A 14,015-nucleotide genomic window follows, 5' to 3' on the forward strand; every position below is an offset into this window, starting at 1 on the left:
TAATTATAATTTGTAATAATTATTATACTACATTGCTTCTGCTGATGTCTGTTAGCCCAATACTATTGTATACTAACTTTTTAAATACAAAGACAAGATATTAAAAACAAAAATGTATCTTGATTGATAAATTTATCTCCACTCTCCATTATTTTGGTATCAAATATCGCTGAAAAAAAGCCATAAAGGTATCCTGGTGTAAATCTTACAATGCATATTTTAACTTCAATAACAATATAGTGTCAAAAAATGTGTCTTTTTTACTGTAACTTCAATTTCCTGACATTTTTTTTCTATTACCTATTTAGGTACCTTCATTTAATCTATACGTTACATGCACACTTAATGTATAATGTATTTTACTTTACAAACACAAAAATAAATTATTTTAACAGATAAAAAGTTGACAGCACAAATATAAGTCCATAACAGATGTTTATACATATATATAAACATCATCTTCAGTTTGAGATATTGTAAATCATAATAATATAATAAACTAAAATAAATTATATATATTGAACATTATTTTATATATAAATATTAAAATATATAGTAAATATAACATTTTAACTATGTACACACATTTAAGAGATAACATTATTTTTACATTTAATTTACAATATAAGAAGTATAACAAATATAATAGAATATCGAACACCAGTAACAACAGTAACACATTGAAAGACTGTATCTTCTCCACTTCTATTATGTCCATGTATATAATAGATAAATATTTAATACTATATACTTTAACATATTATATTTATAATTATAAAACTATTTATAAAATAATAAAAATTACATAACATGAATAATTATTTGCTCTTAAAAATAGTACATTAATAATAATATCATATTATGTGTCTATTAATTACATTGAACATAATTTTTATATTGAAAAATCATTTTGTTGCTACAAATGGGTTCACCGATTAAACCTTTTTCAATATATGATTCATAAAGACTTATATTCGAAGGACTAACTTCTGGTACAGGAACATTAAATGAGCTATTGTATTTAGATTGACTGTTTGGTGTTACTACTAAAACACTTGCTGGATTAATTGCCATTAGAATATACCTGTAAAGTTAAAATAATAAATTCTAGTTGTGTAATCAAATTTCAATAATTAAAACAAATGTATACAATCTGTAAGTATAGGTATATACATATATTTAGTATGAACTGATATAATACATTTAGATTTTAAACAAAACAAAAGCAATAATAATGGATTTTTCTAGGATAAATATTTTATTGAGTAGTTAATTTAATTTTTTTTTTTTGAAAATGTTGTAATTTGATTATTTTCTGAAGGTTAAAGAAAATAATTTCAAAATAGGTTTCAATATATTCTCATGAAGAATGATAAACCACTATTAAAAATAAAAAAATTATAAATTGTTAACTTTTACAATACTAATGCTTATGTTTTGTTTAACTATCAATCATCATATAACAATAAAATTACTTTTTATAAATAGCAATTTCTGCTGGTTTTGTGACTGCTAGATTAATTCCATAAATGCTCTGTTCAGTTTGTAGAGGATCAAATGTGATAGAATTATCTTTTGACACAATACTCGTTGAATCAATACGCTTTGAAAAAGAAATATCTTCATCGCTTTCACCACTACCACAACTAAATATAAACATAGTTTTAAGTAAATAGAAATACTAATTATGAAGTTTAATGTAACAATACAATCAAATATATTATATTTTTTAATAATTGATAAAGGAGGTACCTGCTACTTGAGTTGATTGAATTTGTAGAGCTATGACCTGTCATAGAAGGATTTCTAGTTTTGTCAGAGATTTGTTCACGCTTTTTACCAGGTCTAATACGCATAGAAAATGGACTGAAATCTGTTACACAGTTTGGCATAAAATCTCTAAATATAGAAAAAAAATAATTATTGATTTTTTGTTATTTATAAATTATAGACAATGATAAATTACAAAAACTATACCTCACAGAATGACTAATTTCAAAAGTATAACTTTCAGACATTACACTGAATTCGTCTGTTTTATAGAAGTGACTAAAGCTATCATGGTCCTCTATATTTAATGAATTGGCTGGATATATTTCTAAGTATTTTTTTTTGCTTTCCATACAAGATAATGGCAAACAGTCCATAACACATTCATCCCACCATCTTGTCAATGGAACACTGCAAACAATTAAATTGTATTGTATTTATAAAATTAATAGTCTAGATCAGTGTTTCTTAACCAATAAAACTATTGAAAATATAAAGCATTCATAAACAATTTACTATTAAGTGAGTAAGGGTGTCATGATCAAGAAAAAGGTTGAGAAACACTAATCTAGATAATATTATTTATATTACTTAATACTATCAATGAGATGATGTAAGCACAATATTATTTTTCTTCACATTCAGAATATAGACAAAACACATTCATGTAAAATTGTTTTTGACAATTAATAAAATTACCTATTACAAAAATTATTAAAGATAATATTTTTGAAGGTTTGACATATCTGTTTTATATTTGTATTATTTTTTATTATTTATGTAATAATAAATGTGACTTTATATTTGACTTTATAAATAAAAAAATCAATTGGTAAATTTAAATTAATATTAAATTGTTTTGAAACAATATTTAAACAAATCAATATGTCATTACCATAAAAATATTATTCTCTATAATTTTTTTTAATAGATGATTTTACTTCAAAAATACTTAAAAACATAAAAAAAAAATATGATTTTGTGTAAATATGCTTTGTCTATGTTGTATGTTGTCCAGAGAGAGAAAAAAATAATGTGCTAATAATACTTAGTAATACTTAATGGTTTAAAAAATTATAAAATACAATCACTATTTACCAGTCATTCGAAAGAAAAGAAGTTGTTTCTGGATGATGTAAATAGTAATCAAAATTTTGTTCCCAAATGGCCGGCTCATTTTCATTTGGACAAAATAATCCCAAAAATAGATTTATAGCATTTTGTTTTTCAGTATCTAGACATAACCAAATACATTATTGTATAACATATTTAAACTTAGGTTCAAAGATAAGTAACAATTATTTAACAAAAATCTAACCGGAAAACGTATTGCTATAATAACGACTCAATGTTTGCATAATATCATTGCCTTGTGATGTCCAAGGAGCAGTTTTACGGTAAGTTTTTATTCGATGAATTAATTGAGATCCACCATATTGTAAAGCTAAAGTATCTCCATGGTCCTCATATGAAACTTCCAATAATCTAACACAGTCTGTGTCATACTCTAATTGTGGCTTATGCAATAATCCTAAATAATATAGCTGAAAAATATAAAGTTATTAATATAATTAATAGGCAGTGGCAAAATTAGGCAGTGGTGCCTAAATTGCACTCCAGGTAGCTTATTTAAACCACCTTAAAAATTTGGTGAGTGAATGGAAAAAATAAGAGAGTACTACAAAAGGCCAAATCTTTCTGCTATAATTTTATTAAACAAAATAATGTCATTAAGTTACTTATACTTAAAAAAAATAATGTCCAGAGTTCCGAGGGGTCGGTAAATTGGAAGAAAAGAGTGGATCAATCAAATTATTTATACTGCCTGTTATAATTTCATTTGGTGCCACTGATAATGAGTAGTATAAAATATTTATAAAAAAAGGATGATTTCTTGGCATATACAAGGCTTACATAAAAAGTGAGATCACAAAATTTTAAAAAAATTGATATGTATATATATTTCATGGAATTTATAGGTAATTGCTACTACAAGTACATAGTTATTTTCTACATTAATTTGTAGATGTAACACTAGATCTTGTTATCAGAGTTGAAGAACTCATACTCCACCTCATTAGCTTCTTTAACTTTCTCTTACACCTCTTCAGTTCTTAAATAAATATTTTTGACAAAAAAAATTTCATGAGCTTAATGGGTACAAAATCTGGAATGTAAAAAGATGTGTCAGTAGATAATGAATATCACATCTAAAGAAAATGCAACCGGTCTAAACTCAGACATTGTCATAAAGGAAGTTAAATACCACTAGCTTTTTTGAGTTTCAATAAGAAAATGAATTTACCCATGCGTCTCGTGATAATCATATTTTTACTAAGCTCAAAAATCTTTTAAGTTGAAAACATTTTTTTAAACTAATAGGTAAAATGCAGTTGAAATTTGACTAAAGAACTAAAGAAGGTGGAATGAAAGTTCTTTGACACTATAGTCGAGTCACTTTTAGAAGCGACCAGATTTTGTTGGTGTGGACAGATCACGTCCAATCAATTCCCCCACAGTGGTGATTATTAACACAAAAGTTGGCTACGAGGTCATGCGCAGAAGTCGACTGCCTGGGTCGTACCTAAAAGAAACTAGACTATAGTAATAAAAATTGGTATCAGGCCTACTAAAATGTATTAATTTAAACAGTGATTATGAATAAAAATAACTATATACCTATGGCACAATCTATGTACATTTCAAAAAAATATAATATACACTTATCAATTTAAAAAATATTATAACCTTATTTTCTAGAAGACCATAACTGTCACTGGAGTTCTGAACTATAGTTATAGATCTAATTAGCTCTATTCACACCACCACCAAATACATTTATAAATACAACATAGATTCATACTTGATAAGCTAGTGCACATTTTCCAATAACAAATTGAGCAGTGTTAGTACGATCTAAGCAATCAACACAATTTACTCTAATTATTCCATTTTGAAGTATAGTACCATTTTTATCTTGCCCAAAAGTAGGTTTTTCTATAATCCGTGGACAATTAATGTACATCCCTGTTTTAAAAATTGACATACGCGCAATTTCATCAAGGCGTCTCATGACATTCACATTTTTACTGATAAAATATATAAATAAAATATATAGGTACTAATAAAAAATAAATTATTAAAGAAAATCCAAAAAGATGTATACCTTTTATTCATTCTTGCCATATCAAAATGTATATACTGAATGTGATGACAAGGCGGTAAAAACTTATTTAAATATTTTACAGCTGATACTAAATGATCACTTAGTTGCGATTCATGAACCTTCTTTTCACGCTTTTTAACAAGATTTATAATAACTGTTGGTGAACCATATCTTTTATACAAATTATTGAAATGAGCACCTTGAAAAAATAAGATTGAACATAAATAAAAGTATCTATAGTCTATTCAAAATGAGATTGGTACAGGGTGGCGACCAGTTTTCACCAACCGCGAGCAGATGAGACGGTCCCCACCAAGTCAACCGCCTGCTGATTTACATGTCGTGTCCCACAGAACAAAGCCACACTTATGCACATAACTTGACTATTCATACTGATCTCATTTTTAATAGACTATAGTTATTAGCAATTCTAAAAAAACCAATAACTATAAAAAATTTTAGCACTTAACCATCATGATAGTAAAATCCACGTTGTTAGTTTTTGAATAAGTATTAATGATTAATCAAACAAAATAATCAATAAAACAAATAAATATATATTACTAACCAGGTATTTCATGAAATGGATCATTTAATTCGAATGATATTGTTGGTTTTGGTACCATTTTACTTATATCTTGGCTCCATAAACCAGGAACTGAACCTCTCATTTGAAGAAATGAACTTATATACATATTATTTTGACAACTTGCTCCATGATCTTGAACTATTTGTTCAGTTTCAACTTCATTTCCAACTTCTCCCTAAAATAAATATTTATTAATATATTATCAATCTATACATAATACATTTTATAATTTTTTATTCTTATATTTATACAAACATATAATTAAATGTTTTAATTAAGTTAACAACAACTTACTTGGGAAACTTATTCATTACAATAGTATTAATTAACCCTTATAATAGACCAAAGAGAAAAGTAAACATTATATATATTTTTTAACTCTATTATGCTTCTGAAGATTAAATTAATATAATTAAGTTCCATTTTAAATACAATATTACATGACACAGTACGTACTAACCTAACTTGTGAAGGAGCCAATATTTAGTATATTGCATTAAAACTTAAAAATAAATTTGGATTTTCCTTACAAATTTATCTCCAACATAACATATAAATTAAATTATATTTGTACATAATAACACATAGGTATATATAATGCATGTATATACCTATATGGCTATATATGTTATTGTATCGGTATGTACATAGTATTTATGTATAAAGTAAATTGTCACAGTTTGTATAATGTATCTTCTTATCTAAATATGATGATTTGAAAACATAGGAAATGTTGTCATTTAAAAATAAAAGCTTATTTCTATGAATATAGGAATAAGTTTTTGAAAACTTTCTTTAAAAAGCATAATATTGGTAGGGTGTTTATAAACACTAATTAATAAAACCTTGAATTTTCTTGTAGAAAGCTAAGTGGGATGTCACATTAACCATTGAATAAATAATTATTTACATTTTTATTAGCGCCTCTCTTCAGAAATCGTGTACCAGCATATCTATTTGATCTCCGAGCAATTAATGTTATATAAATTGGACGTCCAAAAATTGAAACATTTGATTGACTAATAAAACCATGCATTATATTTAGAATCCAATCTGGATGCAATTTGTCACGTACATCTTTTAATAAATAGTCATTCCAAACGAATATTTTATTTGGACAACTTCTGGTAACAAATACACATTCTCCAGTAGACAAATCTACAACAATAATATAAATTATATAAATGAAGTAATTAAAATTAAATAATTATGAAACAATGTATTAAAGTTATTTTCAATGTCAAATCAAATAATAAATATTAAATGGCAAAGTTTAGAAAATAAATATGATTTATAATATTATATAATTGTTTTAAAAGTTCTGAAAGAAAGTTTTAAAGATCTTAAAAATATATTCAAATTAATATTTTAAGTAACATATTATTTAACTATTTGTCATTTTATATATTATTTCTAGATAAAATAATAAAACAATAATAATAGTAATAAAAGACAAATAGTTTGAATAATTAACTAACCATTTGGAATATTTTGTGCAATTGACATATTGACTTGTAGTGTATGCGTAACATCATAACTGTAACTAAATATAAGAAAATTAAATAAGTATTTAATATTACAATACATTTGACACAAATTTGTATAGAAAATCACTTCTCATCCACTCTTTAAAAAAATACATAAAAATTACAAAATAATTAGACTTAAAAATTCAATTAAGATTGATGTATACTGTTCATTTTTTTAAATATAACTATAAAAGAGATGGGTTTCTATAATTCTATCATTAACAGTACACATGAAAAAAAATAATTCTATGCTATTAAACTAACACATTTATCCAGCCTTACCTGAAGTAAAAATTGCTAGATAAATCTATACTTTGAAAAATTTTCAAATATCGTGGCTCATTTACATTAGGAATACGATATGCATCATTAGGCAAGTATATCATAGACGTATCTTCAATTTTATATATTATTTCACGTCCTATCACAGCAACACGACGACGTTTCGTTATTAAAATCATATAATATCCTTCTAGTAGTCTTACAAAACCTTAACATAAATGATAAACAAATATGTAGTGATACACTGATACATTGATTATTTTAAATAAAAATTTATTTTTACCAACTATGCCAAATGCTGATGCTATTTTACTTAGACTGGTATTTCTGTGTAATCCAACATTCAAAGAATTTATCATATCTAGTTCTGTATACTCAACTCGGTCATCCACAATTGTCAGGTCATGGCCTTCTGTTCGATCAATTTTAAGAATGCGATACTTTGTACGAGCATTATTAGATCCAACAACAAAATATCTCTGAAAATATAATTGGATTCATTTTTTATTCATTTGATAAAAATGATTAGTTACAAAGTATACAACAAAATTATAATTATACTTACATTTTTAGATTCATATACTCCAATTTTTTGCACAAAATTTATGGCTGGAAGACATTTTATTTGGGACGTACAATTGGATTTGTCCATACTTACTATAATGTGGAACAATAATAACAAAGATACGCTAATATGTTATAAAAGTGTATATAATTAATAACTAGTAACCACTATGTAAATTATAATTATTCATGTTTCACAAATTTTAAATAGTTTCGATATTTTTATATATTACTATATTAGGGACCTGTTTAGTTGTAATTTAGGTATACAAAACAATATTTAATATTTAGTATTTACCATTTATAATTTAATAAAATATATAATAATAAAAAATCTCAAGACAGGACGACCAAACCAATAAATATAAAATGATAACTGATAACAAACAGCCATAGATAATACCCAAGGCTTATAGATTATACAGGTTGCCTCATTTCGCATTTTTGAAATTTTGGGAGTGGGAGAAGCCACACCGTGACGTCACCCGAAGTATAAACCGTTTTGTTATTGCCATATAACACGGGTAAAATGAACACGATTTTTAAATTTCCCAGGCTCCTACAGCTTCAATATTAATTTTTTTAATTTGAAAAAAATCTATTTTAGGCTCACAGTATAAATGAATATATTTGCATAAAAAAAAAAATGTAATTTAACCATAACTTGGTTAAAAAAAATATAAAAAGTGGACGATCCAAGTCATCACATTGAGTTTCGGGTGACATGGAACAGTAAGATTTTTTTTAATGTTTTTGAGCATTAAACCTACCACACGTTTTACTTAGAACTCATCTTAGTTCATATGATAATCTAAAGAAATTAATAGGAACCTAAATATTAAATAAAATACTTACATTCTCGTTATTGTAGCATAATTCTTTTACTTTCTCTAATAAAGTTAAGTAGTTTAACATAGAAAAAAAAAATTGTAGCAATTGCTTTAACAATATATAAACATGAAAAAAATTATAGAGCATCTTCTTTAACAACATATAAACATTATATAATCATAAAAAAATTATACATGTTTTTGTATGTTTTAACTCTTGTTTTAACACTAAAAAATAAATTCATTCTTAAAAAATTAGATTATGAATATTTTTAAATAATTTTTTGACTAGTTTGTAACATAACTTTTGTTAGAAAAAAAAATTAAAATTGAATATTTGGAAACAATATAGAAAAATAACATTTTTGAAAACCTTGATCAAAAAACGTTAAAAAGACATGGATTTATTTTTGTACCTATATTGAATAACGTTTTCAATGTTATAAAAAATTCATTATAAATGTAATGCAATTAATAAAAATAAAAGTTTAAAAAATAATTAAAATAGTTTTATTGTGTGAGCAATAGCTGTCAAATATTCATCTAGTGTCCATTGAGTTAAGCCACCACTATAACTTTTATATAATTTGTTTTGAATGTTTTCGTAGGTTTTTTTTATGTACAAAATTAGTCCATTTATTAATAAAAAATTATCAGGCGATATAGTTTATTTAGTATAATAGTCTACTAATAATATTAGGAATATTTAAAATATGTAATATTTTTTATTAAAAATTAAAAAGACGTATTTTGGTATTTTCTTCACCTAATTTAATTTTCAAAATATTTTTGGGTATAATTTTTTTAAATTGTATTAATTGTATTAAATTTTAAAATAAATAATAATATATTGTAATAAATTTTTTTAATACAGAAATAAATCTGTCTTTTTATACATGTCTTTTTTATCGGTGGCCAACATGTTTTTAAATTATAAATGCTGAACATTTTTAGTCAATAAACTATATTCACCATTAAAATATTTCTACTTTTAAAAATTTCGGGGGGGGGAGTCCGAACACCGTGGACCCCACTCAGATACAGCTTTGGATTCATCTGTAATGTACCTACTCTAAATATCAACAAAAAAATAATTACACACAAATAATATACATTTCTATTTAAATATTAAGTAATAACTATAATAGTCAAACTTTTTAGTTCAGTTCAAATAGTTAAATTACAATTTTGGATCAACAAAAAAATTTAAGTACAGGAGTAGCTGCTTATAATTTCATCACATAATTTACACCATGTTGTTTTATTTATTTACTTACTATTTCTTTTTCTTCTCTCTAATATTAAAGTTAGTATAAGTTATACATCTTATATATTGTATATGTTTTTTACTGTTATCTATGTACTTCTTGTCTGTTAATTTTGTAAAAGCCGTCTGGCGTTGATTATAATAAATAATAATAATAATAATATATTATTATTTTATATATACATATATATATATACTCGGTTTGCGTTTGCGGAAGGCGACGGAACAACCTGTAGCGGATAACGTAAAAAACCTACCTTGCGGCGGCACACTCGTGGACCCACAAGATTTGTCGTCCAAGTGTCTGTCCGTCGGACTCCGACAAGGTAAGTATTTCGACGTTTTTTGTGACGGACTTGTCGCATATACTATATGTATAGTATAGATAATGCTACACCAGCAGTCGGACACGTACGCACACAATAATAAGTTAGTATATAATATATATATATATAGTGAATGACATAGCATCGAAGTGTAAATGATGGTATTTTGCGATAACGTAAACAGCGTGGAATTATACGAAAATACAATGTCGCTGTCGCATGTCGACGATGCAGTAGTTGACGAACCGACGACGTACGTAAAATCGTGGTTCTCGTCGCATTAGACGACTGCAGCGATGCAGGATCGCGGGTACGAAAAAGAGGAGGCACTACGGAGTTTGGCGATAAATCACCAACACACGTTCTCCGGCACCCCGTCGTGTAACGAGTTCACGGGTATCGCACGGTCGGTTATAGACGCATAAGACCCACTCTGTACGGCCGAACGACACCCGCCTTTTACGATCGTCTCGGCGGCGACGGCGACACGGTGGCTAGCGGTACCGCGGAGTGGACACCGACGCTGCCTTAATGACACCAATATCAGTTATGGCAATTGTTACTGATGTACGAGAGATCGACAATTAATCGTTACGTAACAATGTGACCGACTGCTTGATGATGGGCACGAAACGTCATATATAACGGTATAGTTAGAGCGACACTGCGTGCACTGCATTGCATGTACAAAGGTAACGACAAATGGTAGAGAATTTGGCGTGCGGCGATGGAACAATCTGCGAAGACATTGCACGTACAAAGGTAACGACAAATGGTAGAGATTTGGTGTGCGGCGATGGAACAATCTGCGAAGAAGCCGGTCAACAACGATAAAAATATTAAATACGTACCGAAGCATTTATAACACCGAGTAGGTTGCCATGAAGTGGTGGCACACTCGGACGCACGTCCATAAAAAAACGTCGTTGGAGGAGAAGGGAGGAGGCTGACGAACGGCCGAATGCATAATCGGCGATGATGCATAAAAATAATACGGCGACCGATAAAGAAGCCGAACCAATACGCAAATGGTGATTTGCGATCGTACAAAATTACAATGTCGGTGTCGGAGACGTCTCACCAAGATATTGTAAAAATATAAAAATTAAAAATAAATCAAATAACGTATGACGTGAGGTTACGGAAACTCACAGCCAATAGTCAACATGTCTTTGAGTGCTGCAGTGACGACGTCTATTTGAGGTGGCACGACGGTACTGAACGAGATCCATATTTATTATATATATATCCCGACTGTGACTGTGGTGACGATATATATTTATTTATTATACATATCAAAATATTGTATAGTGACAGGATTACATCACTGACATCGTGATGTCAGTTTTGCATCGGCATCGGCATGCGCTCGGAATGCTGCATGTATATACATTATACATATCAATCTGGCGCTTGCCTTAACGGCCGGTAATTTGATTGGGAATACCGTTGACCACGGCAACGCTGACCTGTGAAAAATTTCCGCCGCCCTCGTAACGTGCCACTACTATCACCGTAATAATATTTGGTACTGTAATCGGGCGGCATCGTTAACCTCGATTTTACAGCTAACCACCATGCCACCTAAGTCTTTGGGTGGCCGAATAACGTGCGTAGTGGACTTATACCGACATAATTAGTTTACTTATTGGTTATTGCAGCATTTTCTCCGTGTGACGTTAGTCGTCCTGTTCGACGATAATGCACCAAAACGATATATGATTTTAAGTGTACCAATACACTCGTCACTCAAACAACACTAACTAATTTTTCGTTATGTGTATTTATTATTAATTTTTTTAATACTTATAACATTTTTAAACGATTATAATCTTCTAACGAAAAAGAACATAATTAGTACTATACCTATAAGAACTAACATTCTTTTTCAAAAGACTTTTAACTAAAAATATCCATTCAGCTATATATTATTATGTTCTCGACGATAACGGTATACTACACAAAGTGTCAAGTTAAATCAGCTGCAGATAGTAGATGGTGTGTTAAAACACTGATTAGATATTATATATGTAATATTATATTATTATCATTAATGTGTTGCTCTACGCATAAATGTAGTGAAATTGTCTGTACAATGTGCCGGACAAGCAAAGTAATGTGATACACGTCATAATAATGTATAGGGTATTATTATTTTTATTTTATTTATATTATTTGATCATTTTAGCTTTAAATATAGGCATTATTAGTAAAATATAGTCACTATACAATATCAATTATTTTATTAATCATTCATTACCATGGTCATTTGTTGATGTTTTTTAATTATTGAAATAAAAGTTTAAAATTATAAAATGTACAATACCTATAATAATAATAAAAAAAAAAATAATGACATTATGTATTCTGTTAGTATAGGGCTTTTTTATCGTATTTTTATATCGGAGATATTTTCTGGTGCTTTTTTCCGATTATCGAATTGATAATGGATTTATATAGTGTTTATACAAAAATAATGTAGTGTATTTCAGATTTCTGCTTTACCGGACACCTTTTTTTCGCGATTTTGTTTTTTGAACTTGTATAGGTATGTAGTTATAAATGTTATAATAAAAAAGATGGTGAAGTCAGAATTTGGCGCAATTCATTAATTTTTGAAATATAGCATTTTGAAACTTGAGTAGTTTTGCAGTTTATTTGATAGTTAGTTTAATGTTTTGCTATAGCTAATGAAGTGAGGTAATCGTCTCAAAATTCGCAAGCCCATTATGACACTCCCGTGCGCACGCCAAGGGGTAGAACACGATTGAGAACGGTCCTTATCGGCCGTACCTATTTTAATAGCACGATTGAGAACGTTCTTACCTGCTAACTTTTATGCAACATTGCCACATTAATTAAAAATAAAAATAATAAAAATACAATATATATAAGATATCAATCACTATATTTTGGTTAAAAAATAAACTTACCTGGAATCTATATTTTAAGTATAATATAACGTACGGATCGGCCGTGGCGTGTAAGACGCGTTCCGTTCAAATCAGACAAGGAAAAATAATTGGTTATTAAAATCAAATGCGTTATAATAATAACGTAACACGTTTCCACCAAAAGTGAACCTTTCCTTTTTCCACCAAAAGCGTATTTTTCCCTTTTCCACCAAATATGAAATAAGATCCACCTAACTTAACAACGTTTTCACCAAAACAATTGTTATACTACTCTTATATTAAAACCTTTAATACAGTAATAAGTTTATTTAATATACTAATACTGGGTTTAAAAAAATGATATATTATGGTTTATATACTTTAGCTGTTATGTATGTGTGTACTCATGTAATTGGATGATATATTTTGTTTTTAATTGTAGAATATACTTTTTGTGAGTTTTTCGGATTGATGTAAAATGTATAAATACACATATTAACAATGTACCTATATTTTTGTAACATTTATGGTATTTGATTGTAGTTAAACCGTTGCCGTGTTTATTACCTTTTATATGCTGATTAACCAAGATTATATTATAACGGGACAATATTTGATAAACAATTGTAAAAGTTGCACAATTTAAATTTGTGTGTTAAAATAAAATGTGTTATAGCTTTTAATATAAGCGTACCTAGTATACAATTGTTTTAGTAAAAACGTGGTATATTATCTTATTTGGCGGAAACGGATATTGATGGAAAAAGGAAAGACACACTTTTGGTAGAAACGGGTATC

The 14,015-nt window shown here is 27.8% G+C and overlaps 1 protein-coding gene across 2 annotated transcripts; it reads right to left on the reverse strand.

Moving 5' to 3' along the window:
- Positions 1 to 495: 495 nt before the first annotated feature.
- Positions 496 to 8,252, reverse strand: LOC132921919 (polyphosphoinositide phosphatase). 2 transcript variants are annotated; one of them, XM_060985162.1, is made up of 14 exons: positions 7,902 to 8,252; positions 7,620 to 7,815; positions 7,337 to 7,544; positions 7,004 to 7,068; positions 6,436 to 6,683; positions 5,505 to 5,700; positions 4,937 to 5,135; positions 4,634 to 4,859; positions 3,089 to 3,314; positions 2,869 to 3,004; positions 1,978 to 2,181; positions 1,753 to 1,899; positions 1,476 to 1,646; positions 496 to 1,084 (listed from the first exon to the last, which is right to left on the reverse strand). In XM_060985162.1, the coding sequence occupies exons 1-14, from the start codon at positions 7,986 to 7,988 to the stop codon at positions 871 to 873; spliced, it is 2,523 nt and encodes an 840-aa protein (XP_060841145.1). In that variant the 5' UTR covers positions 7,989 to 8,252; the 3' UTR covers positions 496 to 870. The 2 variants fall into 2 exon arrangements, with proteins under 2 accessions (XP_060841145.1, XP_060841146.1); XM_060985163.1 differs by lacking the exon at positions 7,902 to 8,252 and having other exon boundaries at positions 7,624 to 7,755.
- Between the last annotated feature and the right edge of the window lie 5,763 nt (positions 8,253 to 14,015).

The sequence above is a fragment of the Rhopalosiphum padi genome, chromosome 2 (assembly GCF_020882245.1).
Source record: "Rhopalosiphum padi isolate XX-2018 chromosome 2, ASM2088224v1, whole genome shotgun sequence".
NCBI classification, from domain to species: Eukaryota; Metazoa; Arthropoda; class Insecta; order Hemiptera; family Aphididae; genus Rhopalosiphum; species Rhopalosiphum padi.